The sequence below is a fragment of the Passer montanus genome, unplaced genomic scaffold (assembly GCF_014805655.1).
Source record: "Passer montanus isolate IOZ18808 unplaced genomic scaffold, ASM1480565v1 scaffold15, whole genome shotgun sequence".
Taxonomy (NCBI): Eukaryota; Metazoa; Chordata; class Aves; order Passeriformes; family Passeridae; genus Passer; species Passer montanus.
Window position 1 is genome coordinate 3,993,025 of NW_024362051.1, and position 15,937 is coordinate 4,008,961.

General features: G+C 39.6%; 1 protein-coding gene across 1 annotated transcript in view; it reads left to right on the forward strand.

Moving 5' to 3' along the window:
• ATP10B (ATPase phospholipid transporting 10B (putative)) overlaps nucleotides 1–15,937 on the forward strand; it is a 140,498-nt gene that overhangs the window by 89,180 nt on the left and 35,381 nt on the right. The window contains exons 3-4 of the mRNA XM_039701857.1: nucleotides 794–988; nucleotides 14,339–14,543. Coding sequence (XP_039557791.1) covers nucleotides 794–988; nucleotides 14,339–14,543 — 400 coding nt within the window. The remainder of the gene's footprint in view (nucleotides 1–793; nucleotides 989–14,338; nucleotides 14,544–15,937) is intronic.

The following is a 15,937-nucleotide window of genomic DNA, read 5'->3' on the forward strand; positions in this document are numbered from 1 at the left end:
CCCAATCCCCCAATCTCCCAATCCCAATTCCCCAATCCCAATCCAGTCCCAACCCCAATCCCCCAATCCCAATCCCACCCTTAATCCCAATCCTAATCCCACTCCCACCCCAATCCCATCCCAATCCCAAATCCCCCAGTCCCAATCCCAATCTCATCCCACCCCAATCCCAATCCAAATCCCACACCAATCCCAATCTCACCCCAATCCCCCAATCCCCTAATCCCAACACCCCCAATCCCCCGCCACCAGCATAAAGAATCAAGTCAAAAAGATGCCCAGGGAACCATCATCACAATAAAGAGAAATGAAAGTTGTATATCCATCTCTAGCTTTGACATTTTCGTTCTGTATACTAGACTGGCCCATTCCTAATTTGGCTTGCCATTTACAGAATCCTTCACAGATCCCTGATGGGAACATTTCTATAAATTCATTAGTTAGTTTTTAAAGGTTTGTTTGGTTTTTGTTAAATTTTGTGCTTATTTTCAAGACTGAATTGCTGAGGGGCCATTAAAGACCTTGGAGATCCCAGAGACAAATATTGTTTCCAACATATGAGAAACTGGAGCTAGCTATAATAGTATGAAGATTACTTCATACTGTTCACAGGCTCTTCTGAAGAATAAAAAATGCATCTTGGTTAAGCAGCTGATTAATTTGTTCTGGAGAAAGGAAAAAGAGGGTAGAGGAGTGAAATTATTAATGTTCCTTTGACACAAAATGGGGCTTGTTCATTAAGGAAAGGATACATTCTAATTTCTGACTTTTAATTTATTTTATACCTTTTCAGGCTGGGTAATCTTTACTTTTTCTTTCTGGTGGTTCTGAACTGGTTCCCACAAGTGGAAGTCTTCCACAGGGAGATTACGATGCTGCCTCTGGTCATGGTGCTGCTTGCCAGCATGATTAAGGATGCTATTGAAGACTACAGAAAATACCAGTATGACAAGACAATAAACTTCACTAAAACCAGGGTATATGACAAGTAAGTAAACAAAATCAATTATTTGCTTCCTTGCTTCTGTTCTGATAGAAACTGCTCATCTGATTTTACAGTAACTCCCTCTCTGACCTTTCAGCGTACTGTAAATTTGGAAGAACCATTACAAAATATTTTTTCTACCTTTAAAAATACCTTCTTTATCTCACTTAAATCATCTCAATATCACTGAGGCTTTGTTTCATATCACAACAGTGTGTGCTGGTATATACAGGTTTTCATTCCAAGTTTTCCAAGCAGCTTGTCAACACACACAACATCCTCTCCTGATAGAAGAAGGATCTGGAGGATAAATGGAACTTACTCAAGTCTGGAACAGAAAACTGGGGCTGTAGAGAAAACTGGAACAATGTCTTTCAGATGTCTCACACTAAAACCAGTAATATAGAAATTAATGATCAACTACAAGGTGAATCATCTAGTAATAATCAGGAAATGAAAAATCAGGACAGAAAATCATATAATAATCAGGAGATGAAAAAGTTTTAGGACTTCCAGTAAGCAGAGAGATCAATACAAGCCAGCTTGGCTTTGGAGCTGGTGCAACACCTGCGGGAAGCTGTTTGCTCAGGACTGACTCAGAAGGAAGAAATAATTTCACTGCAATTCTTGTTGCAACATTTCGATTTCATCAGAGTTTCTTGTCCAAGTACTAACTTGAGACTGCTTACCCTCTCACTACATCATGAAGCAAACAGGAGTTTTTATTTAAAATAAGTTTAAATATTTGTGTGCTTTCCTTTTTTCACCTGCCTTTAAGCCCAAGCCACAGAGAAAAAAAAATGCTATGGTTTACATACATGTCATTAGCTCTTTTGGAAATTTGCCCTCATCTGTGCTGACGGATTTATGTGTCAGAGGAAGAAAGATCAAAGGTGCCTAGGTGAGAGAGGAAGGTTTGGGGTCTGTTGGAGGGAAGGATCAGGGTGAGGGGCAATGCAGGTACATTGCACTTCACTTGCTTCTGTCCATGTCTGACTCCTCCGGCTACAAAATCATAGGCTTAGCTTGGGAGAATGGGGGTTGGTTGTTTGTTTAATAATAATTGATCTTATGGTCATGAAAACAAACAATAGATAGAGGAAATAAAAGAGAAATGCTCTCTGTACTGAGGCTCGTGGCAATCCTTTGTTGACATCTGGGACGCAGAGCTCTGCCCATTACCTTTGAGCTTCCTGGCAACTCCCAGGGTTATAAAGTGATTCTGGAACTCCTGGAGTGACCTGTGAAAATCGGGTGTGTGTTCTCAGCTTTGCCACTGCTCTGTGTTAAAGCAGAGACACTTCATACGAGCAGAGAAGGGAAATGGTCTGAACAGGGCCTCCAGGCATCTGCTGGCAGGAAGAACAAAACATTCAGGATGCTTTTGGCAGACGTGAGGTGCAGCTGCCCCAGCAGGATCTAGGGCCTGGTGCAGCTGAGTCAGGATGATCCCTGGCCCCGGCTACGTGGAGGTTGGAGTGGAGGAGGCAGCCCTGGGATTCAGACATCTCAACTCTTCTCTCCACCATTCGCGAGTTCATTTGGGCTACTGAACTCTTCTGACTTCGTTGGTTTTCAACTTGAAGCTACTTTTTGAAAGGAAAACAAGATGTCAAGGAAAATTTCTCCAGGCTGCTTCTCTACAATGACATGGAAAAAACATTTTTTCAAGGAAACCTGCTGCCAGTGTGGTGCTCCAGACATGGAAATCCAAGATGAGGAGCTGGAGAAGAGAGGAAAAGTAAGGAAAAGAAAGAAGAAAAATGAAAATAAACGTGTGATCATCTCCAATTTGCCCTTTGGAAGCAAGAAGAGGAAGGAAAATCCAAACAGATTCTATGATTCCAATGAAATTAAGACCACAAAATATACCATCTTAACTTTCCTCCCTAAAAATATCTATGAGCAGTTTCACCGCTTTGCCAATATTTACTTTGTGTTCATTGCACTGCTGAATTTTGTGCCAGTGGTGAATGCTTTCCAGCCAGAGGTGTCTGTGATCCCAATTTGTGTTATAATGGCCATCACAGCCATTAAAGATGCTTGGGAGGACTTCCGGCGGTACAAATTAGACAAAGAAATCAATTATATGGGTTGCTACATTTACAGCAGGTAAGCTTTGTATAGCTTTTATTACCAAAAACATTGGGCCAAGATCTTTGATCATTGGTGAAGCTTTTTTTTAAAAAGCATTAATGCTGAAAAATCACGGTAATTAGATGAAATAGGGAGATGTTATGGCCACTGTATATCACCTGGTATTTGTTCTCATACAGGAAAAGATTTTATTTTATTTTTAAGTATTGTTGTACTGGGAGTTAAGTTTGAGTTTCATTGTGTTGGTGTGTCTATCAGCCTCTTAGAAATGCAGTGCACTGAAAACAGGTGCTTGAAGAGCTACAAGCAGCTGAATTTCTAAGATATTTTCAAGACGGTTTAATTCTACCAACCTAAGGTAGCACAGAAAAAGATCTCTCACGGGACTTGTTTACATTCTTAGATGCCAAGAAATCACTTCAAAACCTGGCCCTCTGAACTACATTTTATTTTACGCTCTATGTTGTTAACTAGCTTTCAGTTATTTTTCTTTCTTAGGTAGTATGTAAAATGAACCTGTAAAAACAGTCTAAAAATGAAAGATAGTAATTTATGCCTCTGTTTAGTCACCCCAAAATGAATTAAATACACATGTCTGTACTCACTTCTTCAAAGTGCTTCATGACTTCTTGCTTTTAGGACATTCAGAAGATTGAAAATTATGTTTTATTTTATCAAAACTGTTCTCTCAGTAAAGTAGCAAATTACTTCTCCCAGATAAAATGTCACATCTGGGAGTCAGAAGTGCAAAACTTTCCATCTCCGTGAATGTGCCTGTCATCCCTCCAAATAATCAACAGTGCTTTGTATAACATGTGCTTTCATGAGCAAGATCTTGCAGAGCTGTGGCTTTTATCACATGAGGCTGTCATTTCTCTTTGTTTCTCCTGCATGTGTTTGTCAGATTTTTATTTTTATGTCCTGCTGGTTAAACAGGAAAGCAATAGGTTTGCTTGTTTAGGGGCTAAACTTAGGCCCACATATGGTTTGTCGTTTTAAAAAACCCGCACTCCTCTCCTTGCCAACTTTTCAATAAAAAGCTGGCATTTCACAAGTTTTTAAATATTGTGGATTTAAGGTCTATCTGTAGAGAAGAATGTCAGTAATTGTAGCTCTTTGGGTAGGGTGGCAAACTGCTTTTTCTGTCTATCTTTGAAATTTCAATCTGCTTGAATATTCTAGCTTTTCCAGTGTTGCATTAGCCTGTGAAGCAATGGATTGTTTGTTAATACTTGTTAAAACCAGTACGGGACAGAATAAGTGGGGCAGTAGGTGCACATGAATAAATCTGCAGAGGGATCTTATTTATTTCCTCTTTACACACAGAAACCATGCCAGTTTAGATCTGAAAGCCTTTTACCATGAGAACATGAAGTAGGGAGTACTTATAGAATACAAGTAGGACTTCTTTTGTATAAGGGAAAAATATCCAACATGGAATTACAACATATATTCCAATCCTGGTTCAAGATTGTTATGCAGAAACACGAGACAAGTCTGCCTTAAAATTGGTTATTCCATCCCATAAAAAAGATTTTGATCTATGAATCAGTCCTGTCTAGGATCTTGTCTTTCACCAAAGTCTTACGGCCCAAAAAGGTGGTGTAAGGGAAAGGAAAATGTGAAGGGCTTCAGACTGCAGCATTCATCCTGTCTGGAAAAATTGTGTGTAATAACAATTGCCATCAGATCAGTCACTACAGCTTATTATATTATGAATAATTTCAATCAGGCTTCTCTGGTGCTTTGGGAAGCTGACATTTCTTGTTCTTCTTGCTAGCTGCAAAGTCATGGAAGGGTATGATGTCTTCTAATTTTCTTCCATATGAATCATGAAAATAGGTAATTGTTTTAACATAGGTGAAAGTCTTTTTGGGACACTGGAAAATTTGCTAATCTTGTGGCAGCAAAAAGTTATTTCTAAAAGAACCATTGATGTTCCATCCTCGATGAAATATTACTTAGATTTTAAGAGATAATCTTGGAGTATATGTTGTCTTTATTTCAGATTTTAATAAGGACTCTGGCATCTGTTATAAAATAAATACAAAGGCAAAGCAAATTTTTCTAGACACTGAATGTTCTCCAAAGCTTTTTTCAAGACCCGGGAAATGCAGTAAGTTGCACTCTTTCAACAGAGAGCAAAGAAAATTAAAATTAAATAGGCTGGCTTGTAAACATATTTATTCTAATTTTCTTTTCACAGAGATCAGCTGAAATGGGAAATGCTGGTCAAATGAAAGAAAAGACACTTCCAGTAGTGTAGTTAAAGAATGTTTAATTGAAAAAATGAGAAACAATTAATAGGCATTAAAGTGTCCTGGGGAGATGCAATAACCCAGATGTTTGATTGAGAAGTTTGTACTTTTGGAACCAAAACTTTTTGAATCATCCTCCGTAGGAAATCTGCTGTGCTGTTGGAATGAATCACACACCAAAAGGAGAGAACAAAAAATTGAATTGCAGATGGTACAGACCTATGTTTAAATGCCTACTTTCTCATGGTATTCTTTAAAATATACTTTGTCTACTTTAAAATTTTCCAAGCAAGGTGGACATCCATTACTACAAAATGCCAAAGCATTTTCTATGATGCTATACTTTATTATCCCTCTTTAATTACATTTAAATTTCTCAAGTCACCTGATTTCATGGAATCCTAATTAGTTAGACTCCATCCATAAAAGTTAATTATAATCTTCAAATATGTGTGATTTTCATCATGTTCACTTTGCTGAACCCAGATGTGGGTGAGGGTCCATAGTGACACAGAGTCCCCAGGCAGGTGCAAAGGAGAGCTGCTTTATTGCAGAAACCAGGCCTTTTTAAGCAGTTAGCCCATTATCAGTTACATAGTTTTAAAGCATAACAAACATAATTCAACCAACCACCATACACCATGATGTGAACACACAGTGGTTATATAATTTGTTTTCCTACCCCTAACTCAGCTGAGTCTCTTTCCCACAGTCCTTTTCTACTTAGCCAAAGTATCAGGCCTGAGCCATGGTTTTACAAGGGTAACAAGGCCCTTATTTTATAAGGCTGTACCTATATGCAACACCCAGAGACATTTTAGTCAAGACTGGCACAGATTACTCTTTCCATCTTTCTAGTCAGTCAGTCCCTCCAAAGCTCTCGTGGTTATTTTTCTCTAAACTCTCTTCAGTTTGCCATTGACTTACTAACAGGGGCCAGCACTGAATGTTGTACACAAACCTGAAAGTGAATGTCAATACAATAGTTGCTAAAAGCTATTATATATATCCAATTCTCTTGAAGTTCTATAATGGTCAAGGAACTAATTGATATGAAATTGTTATACAGCTGGGCTGTGATATACCCCAAGGGTTATATCAAGTTCTGTAAGTACTCCATAGCATTCAGACAAGTTTTTGCATCAATTTCACTTTTTTTGGAAGATTAAACCTATTTTTTTCCTCAGTGCTTTAGTAGAAACTAAGATACAAATGCAAGGACTATGCACAGTTCAATATGGCATAGCAGCAGCCACAAAAACATTAGCATTATTTAAGCTATTCATATTTCTTAATTGTAAGAACCTAATTCAGATATCTGAGACAGTGACTCAGAGAAACCTTGTTAATGTGCCTTGAATCATCCTGTGGCCCTTTTGGAGAAGCAGGTAAGCCAACAGGTACCTAAATGAGGTAGCCTGATTACTCTTTCCATAGAAAGTTCCTCTGTAATGCTTTCAGACCCTGTCATTTTCAGGTACTTCCTACAAGCATCAGTCTCCTTCTCCTCTCTAAGTCCACTGATGCCTGGGGTACAAAAAGTTTAGGCTGGCCTTCACTCTGACTCTTTGTCTACTTAGGGTAAGGTTTTAGAACATTTAAAGATTTTTGAGTCAGCACTAACTCTGGGTTAGCCCTGGAGCAGAGGTACAGAAAGAAGGAAAAAACAAAGCACTCATAACTGTGGTGCATGGAATCAGAACTGCCAACGGCTGAAAAACTGAAAGTGGCTTAATCTGGACCCACTGTTTTGAAAGAGAATTAAAATTTTTCAGTCAATTGAAGTATTGTGATTCTGTACTGCAATTTTCTCTGACATCAATGGAGATTTGCTTGCCTTCAGGTGACCATACATACTTTATGGGAAGCTGGGCAGCAAAGGCTGCCCTTCTGTTTGAACCTCCTTCATCTGCTCTGTTCAGCTGGATTTCTTAGCAGAGGATTGTACCTCCCGTGGGTGCTCCCTCCCCCTGTCTGTGATAGTGCCAGGGATGCAGTGACCAACAGAGCTATGGGGAATCTGGAAAAAAACAGAGAAAAAGGTAGGTTTCCTGCTGGAAAAGAGGAACTGACCTACTATCAAAACTCAGAGTTTAAAGAAAAACAATTTTTCTCTGGACTCAGAAATAACATATGCAACTCATTCAACCCAAGGTGAACCTGAAAGTTTGTAAAGTAGAAAGCAGGATGAGAGGAAAAACCCATTCTGACAAGGGCACAGTGAGCTGAAAGATTTCTTGCCAGCACTTCATTTAAAGTGTTGGTCAGCAGCACTGAGTTTTCACTTGTTCAAGAGCCTTTTCTTTCTGCTTTGTTATTTTTGTTTTCTGACAAATCATAACTTTAAAGACTAGGAGCCTGCTAGAGGCTTTAGTGGGTTCATTTTATATACAAAAAAAAAAGGGCTAAAGCCTGTGTCCCATTCAAAACCTCACCACAGGCCACATTGCAGTCTGTTTTCTTGGGCATAGCAATATCAAGGCACCTTCCTGAACAGTGTAGGAATCTCATCAGCTGGAGGCTGAAGACCTCCTCCAATAGACGAATTCCTGTGACAGTCACGAATCATATACTGGGAGTAGTTGCAAGTTACTACCTCCCCTGCCTAATGTTAACCATGAGTGTTGTTCTCTGGCGATGGGCATCCCCTGCTCTGCCATCCCTCTCATTTTTGTCTGCTCTTCATGTACTGTGGAAGTGTTGTACCTAGTTTAGCTGTGGATACTGAGTTAGCAGTGAGTGTGACTGAAGGCACAAACATTGCCTTCTGCTTGAGGCATTCTTCAGCCTTGCAGAGAGCTGAGAAAATGTCCTTAACCAACAGAACACTCAGGTGTGTTATGTCACCATGACACTGCTGGAAACCAGTGCTACCAAAATCAGGAAGAAATTAAAACACCTTATGTGGGATATGAGGGTTGTGTTGTGAGGAATTATGGGACAAGCTGAACTGACTAAATGCAAACCAGCTCTCAGCTGGTCCAGGCAGCAGCACTTGAAAGTGGAAGAGCAGTGAGCTGCAATTGTTGTCAGTCAGGGTGCATTGCTACAGGGAGGATCCTGGGTCTCTATGGAAGAAAATCTATAAAATACGTTATTAAAGCTGCCACTGCTTCGTGTATTGCTTGATCAGAGCTTTCTTCATGATCTATTACCTGCCAAGGCAATTAAAGCTGCTTCACAGAAAAGGTGCAATGGCTTAGCAGCAGGAGATAATGACTAAACATTAAGACCAAATAAATAAGAGTCTCTGGCTTTGGCTCAGAGACCTGCAAAATCATGGCCTTATGGCACCAAGATTCAACCTGTCTGAACTTTTAAAATACCATTAAAACCTGGAGAGTGGCAGGTTTCTACCATGTGACCTCATGAGCTACCTGGTCATATAAGGATATGACTATCAAAAAAGCTGATGTAGGCTGTGCTTTCCAGAAACTTTACAAGTTAATGAGAGTCCATAGAAACTAATGCTAATGATTAGATGCTGAAGACCTCCTCCAATAGATGCATTCCTGTGACAGTCACAAAGCATATACTGGGAGTAGTTGCAAGTTACTACCTCCCCTGCCTAATGTTAACCATGAGTGTTGTTCTCTGGCAATGGGCATCCCCTGCTCTGCCATCCCTCTCATTTTTGTCTGCTCTTCATGTACTGTGGAAGTGTTGTACCTAGTTTAGCTGTGGATACTGAGTTAGCAGTGAGTGTGACTGAAGGCACAAACATTGCCTTCTGCTTGAGGCATTCTTCAGCCTTGCAGAGAGCTGAGAAAATGTCCTTAACCAACAGAACACTCAGGTGTGTTATGTCACCATGACACTGCTGGAAACCAGTGCTACCAAAATCAGGAAGAAATTAAAACACCTTATGTGGGATATGAGGGTTGTGTTGTGAGGAATTATGGGACAAGCTGAACTGACTAAATGCAAACCAGCTCTCAGCTGGTCCAGGCAGCAGCACTTGAAAGTGGAAGAGCAGTGAGCTGCAATTGTTGTCAGTCAGGGTGCATTGCTACAGGGAGGATCCTGGGTCTCTGTGGAAGAAAATCTATAAAATACGTTATTAAAGCTGCCACGGCTTCGTGTATTGCTTGATCAGAGCTTTCTTCATGATCTATTACCTGCCAAGGCAATTAAAGCTGCTTCACAGAAAAGGTGCAATGGCTTAGCAGCAGGAGATAATGACTAAACATTAAGACCAAATAAATAAGAGTCTCTGGCTTTGGCTCAGAGACCTGCAAAATCATGGCCTTATGGCACCAAGATTCAACCTGTCTGAACTTTTAAAATACCATTAAAACCTGGAGAGTGGCAGGTTTCTACCATGTGACCTCATGAGCTACCTGGTCATATAAGGATATGACTATCAAAAAAGCTGATGTAGGCTGTGCTTTCCAGAAACTTTACAAGTTAATGAGAGTCCATAGAAACTAATGCTAATGATTAGGAGCCATCAATTGAATCACTTTGAAATTATCTGTTCCTTCCAGCTGGTGCCAGGAAGAATTGTAACAATAATATTTTGTTCAAGACACTAAAAAAAAAATAAATCCTAAATACAAAAATTTACAATTTACAAAATTAACCTAGTAAAGTCCAAGCAACATGCTGTTTACATCTGTTTTATTTTATTTCCTCAAAGGTGAGTTAAAATAAATCCAAAACCATTTATATTAACAAATAATACATTTATAAAATTCTGTTACTTACCTAAATTTACTTAAAGTTTATGTAGGCTTGTATCATTGAGAAAGAAAGTTACTTGTTATGCTGCTATAGGCAGTGTAAGCACATGAGGAAAGAGGATTTGTTATTAGCATTGAGGAATTTGGAATGCCAGTATGATACAAGTGTGTGCACTTCATTAGACTTTAGAAATCTAAAGTCTAATAGTTCTAGTTGTTTCTAAAAGGTGCTTTTGCTGTCTTAACATAGTGTTCAAATCCTGAGAGTTTGGTGCTGTGGGAAAGGCTGGGGCTGGGTACAGGACTGGGCACTGCTAAATGATATCGATGGGATGGGATGGGATGGGATGGGATGGGATGGGATGGGATGGGATGGGATGGGATGGGATGGGATGGGATGGTGGCAGGAGCAGTGACAAACCCACACACACACCCTGGCACCTTCCCATGCCCAGGCAGCCTCTGCAGCTCAGGAACATCATCAGCCAATTGTGCTGTACTCTGACCTGTGGACAGTTTCCAGAATCAGTTCCTGTCTGACCTAGTGCCTTCCTTGAGTCCTAAATCTGCTCCTTTGCTCTCAGGTTTTTTTGTTTTGTGGAAGTATCTCCTAATGGTGAGGTCATGGACATGAAGCGATCTTTGAAAATATTTGGTGTGGGGTTTGCATATAAAAGCTGATATAATCTTTGATAGCATAAAACAGTGCAAGATTTTTATCTGCAGAAATAGACTGTGAAGGATAAGCAGCTGTGTGATTCAACCTATTGTCCATGTAGAACCAGGATCCCAGGATACTGGTGTTTTTCATAAAATACATGGTGCTTGAAGGAGGCCATTTTCAAATATAGCATTCTAGCAAATTTACATACAACAAAATAGAAATATGTAGGTTTCTCTATTGACAACACTGATATATTTTTCTATGTGCCATGACCTGGTGGCAATATAGTACAGAGCAAACAATATCTTTATTTTGAACTGCAGAGGATCCTGGGATGGAGCTTGCAGTAATTCTAGGGAATAAGATTCACTGGACTAATTGTCTGATAAAATGTTTCTAGATGACAAAGATTTCTGAAGATCTTTGTCTAAGACAATCTAGGAGACACACATGTGGTGGAGTGCATGTGAAAAATTACTTTTATTTGATCTTTTCTGTATAGCAGAAAAATAATTTTTATTTCCCTCCATTCACCATGAATTTTGATCCAGTTTTTCTTTGAAATTTACCTTTATTGAATCCAAGAAAGTGAAATCAAATTGTTGACACAAAGTCAATAATTTATTCAAGTTCCCCCATGATCTCCAACTGCAGCAGGACTTTTTTATGGTCCTTTTTTTCCCAGAAATGACTTCATAAAATCTGTTTAGCTCAGACTTTCTGTTCAGATTTGATGAGTTCAATAACAGTTATGGCAGACATCATTTTGACTGTTCAAGGCCCCTTTTCATTGGCAGTATCCTCTGATGGGCATCATCATGATATCTATCAGCAAGGGAACACTTTTTGAATGTGCTTTTGATAAATTGCCTGGTAAAAGAGAGCAGGGACTGAGGAACTTTCTTCTTACATCTTGTCTTCAGTGTGCCACAGCCCTGACACCACATGCTGTAAGAATCAAATTTCCAGATTCCCACCTATTGAAAAACCCTACATCTGGTGATTTTTATTTTATTGGTTCAATACATTTGCCCTTTTGTGTGTTTGTATATTTCTTGTCAGAGCACCTTGGATTTATTAAGCTCCTCTGTATATTTAGCAACCAGAGCTTGTGCTGTTAACTTTCATCACTGAACAGAAAATGGGCAGTGTTCCCAGTTACAGGGATTGCTGAAAGGAAACTGCTTCATCTGAAAAATCTTGTTAGACAACTAGGACAATGCTGCCGTGGGGTGCACCAGTTTCATCGTGAAGTACTTTGCTTCCTTTCATCCACTGGCAATTCCCTACAAAGTTGTAGAAAAGCTTTGTACTATTTTTAATATTTTAAATTATTCATCTTATAATCAAGATTTTAGTCTTACAGGTTCAGATGAAGAGTTTTCTTCAGGAGCAGAAAATGTGTATTCTTTGAATACTCATTGGGATAGAGTGACAGTTCACCTGAATGCAGGTTTGGGATTCTAGCAATCCCTGAAGTGTAGTCCCTGTGCTAGTAAGGCTTTTCCTCTGATCTGAAAGAGCTCATTTGGCTTTTCTGACTCACTGTCTCCTCTGTAATTAGTGACTGGGTAGAACACTGAAGTTTTACTTGTAATGTAGGTTTCATAGGGAGCTATTGAAAAAAAAAATTACAAATCCATGATTTCTGTGGATTATTTGGGCTAATCTGGTTTCTTTCAGCTGATGTAGAATGCAGCCAGCTAGACAAGGCCCTTTTATAGCATTTTATGAGTGGACAAAATCAGAAATATGCTCTGTAAACTTCTGAATTGTGCAAGAGTTGACGCACAGAGAGGTAGGATTACCATGGAGAAGGCACAGCAAACATTATATGCAAACTATAAATGGCATTCACATGTCTAGGATGGCAAGACAAGACATCTATTTCCTCTAAACTGATCTTGTACTCTTTCTTTCATGTTTTAAACAAACTAATTAAGAAGTCCTATTCAGACCTTCAGAAGAAGGTGTTTGGCATGGAAAGGAATGGTATTTACATAGTTGATTTGTTATATTAATTTAGTATCTGCTTTGTAGAGGATTAAATACTCAGCACAGACTTGCTAAAATGCTTTACAAATAGAAATTTAGCTAAATTTTTTTTAATGCACAGCAGCATATAATTAGCTTACAGCAAACCTCTGTTCTTCTGTGTGGTCTTTTATGTCTGTTGTTGAGCAAAAGAAAAAGGACATGCAGGTAAGCAGCATCAGACAAAATAAGAAGAATGAAAAATTCAAGAAAGAAAAGTTAATGTAAGATGAAAAAATATTGCTACAACCCCATCATTTAGTAAGTGCTTCAAAAGCAGCAGTAAAGGGATTCAAATGATCAGGTTGGGGGGTTCTGGTTTTTTAATGAAAGTCAGTTCTACTGGGAAATGGACAGAATTCAACTTCTTGCATAACCTGCACAGGTAACTGCTTGTTGTTGTGTTGTGGATAAGGGCACAAGCCAAGTGTGAGGGTTTGCCTGGCAGCCTTGTGGCTGGCTCTGTTCTGCAGCACGCCAGGAAAGTGGGTTATCAGGAAATAGCCCTTGGCCCGGCACTGAGGCAGTGCTTGCATGTGTGCTTTGAACTGGAGCAAAACACTTTATCTCTCCCATCACTGCTCCCCTTCTCATGTCACAAACACTTCAATGAAAGATAGCATTCTCCATCCAATAGATGAGGATGATTAAAAACTTAACCAGAAATGAGACTCTGAGTCATTACAAAAGGGCTTTAATTGTCTATCTGGTAAAGTATCATGAGAATTTTCCCTCTCACAGAGCAAGGCATAAGATGATTCAGTTATTCATCCTGAAAAAATAATTTCCTCTCAAGGAGTTAGAGGAACCAAGCCATTGTTGCAGTGCATTTTTTCCCATTAACTAATTTTAAAGCTTATTGTGTTGTTTCTGATCTGCTTAGATGGTTAAGAGCAGTTGAAGGATTAATTACTGAAAATGCAATGTCAAAAAAAGTGCTATTTGCTGAACTTAGTTTGTTGATGAAATAGTCATTTCCTTGAACCCCATAGGCTCTTTTTTTAAATTTTTTGTTAATTTATAAGCTCTTTGTTTCTTATTTAACTTTTCCATTAAATTTGGGCTCTGGTTGGTTTTTTTGCTTAATAATAAGGGACCATTTGTTAGCTCTTCCACCTTTTGAAGTAATTTCTCTGCACTAAGCTAAAAATTTGTAACTACCTCCTGAGAGTTACAAACTGGAAAGACCTGAATCAAGTGTGGCTGAGGTATCAGTTTGCTTCCTTCAGGAGCTATATGCTGATGTTGGAAAGTGTCTAGGAAACAGTCGCAGTCAAAAACAATAATCTGAATTTCTTCCATAAGATACTCAGAAATACCTCAGTAGGTCTGAACTGCCTGCCATACTTTTTGCAGATTATAGGACTAGTTCTAGAATGAAAGAGAACTGCTGTAAATGCTTTATTCCGTGTAAAGGTTTTGTTTGAATGTGACATATGGTAAAGTAGTGCTGTGGAAGTGTCTGAATCATTAATTTCTGGCTTCTGTGCTGTGTCCTTTAAGAAAAGGTCATTGTGCCCCCATGCCCTATTTTGTCTTTTGGAAAGAGGAAACACAACCCAGCAGTCCTGCCTGCCTAATGTCACTCATCACCCACCATACGCTTTCAATGCAACAGGGAGGAACGTGCTTACGTGGAGAAGTGCTGGAAGGATGTCAGAGTGGGGGACTTTGTGCAGCTGCAGTGTAACGAGATCGTCCCAGCAGACATCCTGCTGCTCTACTCCTCTGACCAGAACGGGATCTGCCACCTGGAAACCGCCAACCTCGACGGGGAGACCAACCTCAAGCAGCGCCGCGTCGTGATGGGCTTCAGCAGCCAGGTCAGTCTGGGACAGGCAGCCCACAAAGGGGCACATCTGTCCCCAGCTGTGGCCACTGTGCCACAGCAAAGCCACTGCCACGAGGGGTTCATTCCTGCATGGCAATTGGAAGGAAGCTCATGGTCCCCTGCCACAGCATCCTTGTGGGTTTCCTTATGGGCTCTGTGTCTCCATTGTCCTGACACACCACACTCACTGCATGGGCAGCTGGAGGTGTGAGAGCTCAGCTGGGAGCTGCTCTAAGGCACTCTGGGCTGACAGTTTAATAGGAACTCAAGGTAAATTAATTAAATTTTTTTTTAAGTTAAATGTTTGACATCAGTTTGTGATTCAGTTTGAATTCTTAAAATCGCCATTTCTTTTTCATAGGCAGTATCGTTTCCTTTTTACCTTTTTCCTTTACTTTAGTGCTATATTCACGTGGCTGATGTTGGATAAACCTGAAGTAAACTAGAAAATATGACTTAGGGAGAGTTGTTACATTTTCAAGGGTCTTTAAATACAAAGAAGGGCAGTTTTTTAAATAACCCAGAGCAAGTTTAAGGAGTGGTAGCATGTGCAGAGGAAAACTTTGTTCCATTGGAATCACTCCAGCAGACAGGAAATAAAACCTCACAGATAATTCTAGGAATTACATTAATTCATTTAGCAATTAGTACCAGTGCCACTAGGAAGATCTTTTGTTTAGTGGTGTTTGGAACACAGCTGCCAGGGAGCAACCAGACATTAAATAAAAGCACAATATTTCCATGGCCAGTTGAGATCAGGTGCTGTACTCGTGTTATTTGCTTGTTGTCAAATGGTAATCACTTTTCAAAGACAATTAAGGGCTTTCTCATATTGTGGCATAGCACAGGCCTTTTCCAGTGTCATCCAGTGACAATTAGAGAGAAGTTTTGTTCCTGAGACACACTGGAAATTTTAATATGTAAAGATTTAGCAGAAAAACAGTAATCTGGCTACTTAACATTTTTTTAATGTTGTATTTTTGTCATGTAGTTCTAATTTACATGCTAGTTTTTCTATCTATTTTTCCTTTTAGAGGAGAACAGGGTGCTCTACCATTACACAAACTGTGAACTTTTGCCTCAGTTGTTTGTAATGTGTGGAAGTCTTCCATTATATCACAAAATAGCCCCATGCCAAACTATGCCGCAGACTGCCTATTCATGGTGGTTTTGTTTAGACTTTGAGTTGTTACTGAGATAAACTGTATGCCTAAGAATGTCTATAGTTAAGAACTCCTGCCACATTAACAGAGTGGGATGCAATTGTGGCCATGGTGGCAGCCAGTGCTCAGGAAGGTCAGAGCTGACAAACTTCCTGTGTCACCCTGCTCTTGGGGTGTGTTTGTGTGAGCAGTGTGCTGGAGGAAACCCCAGTGTATGTAGCAT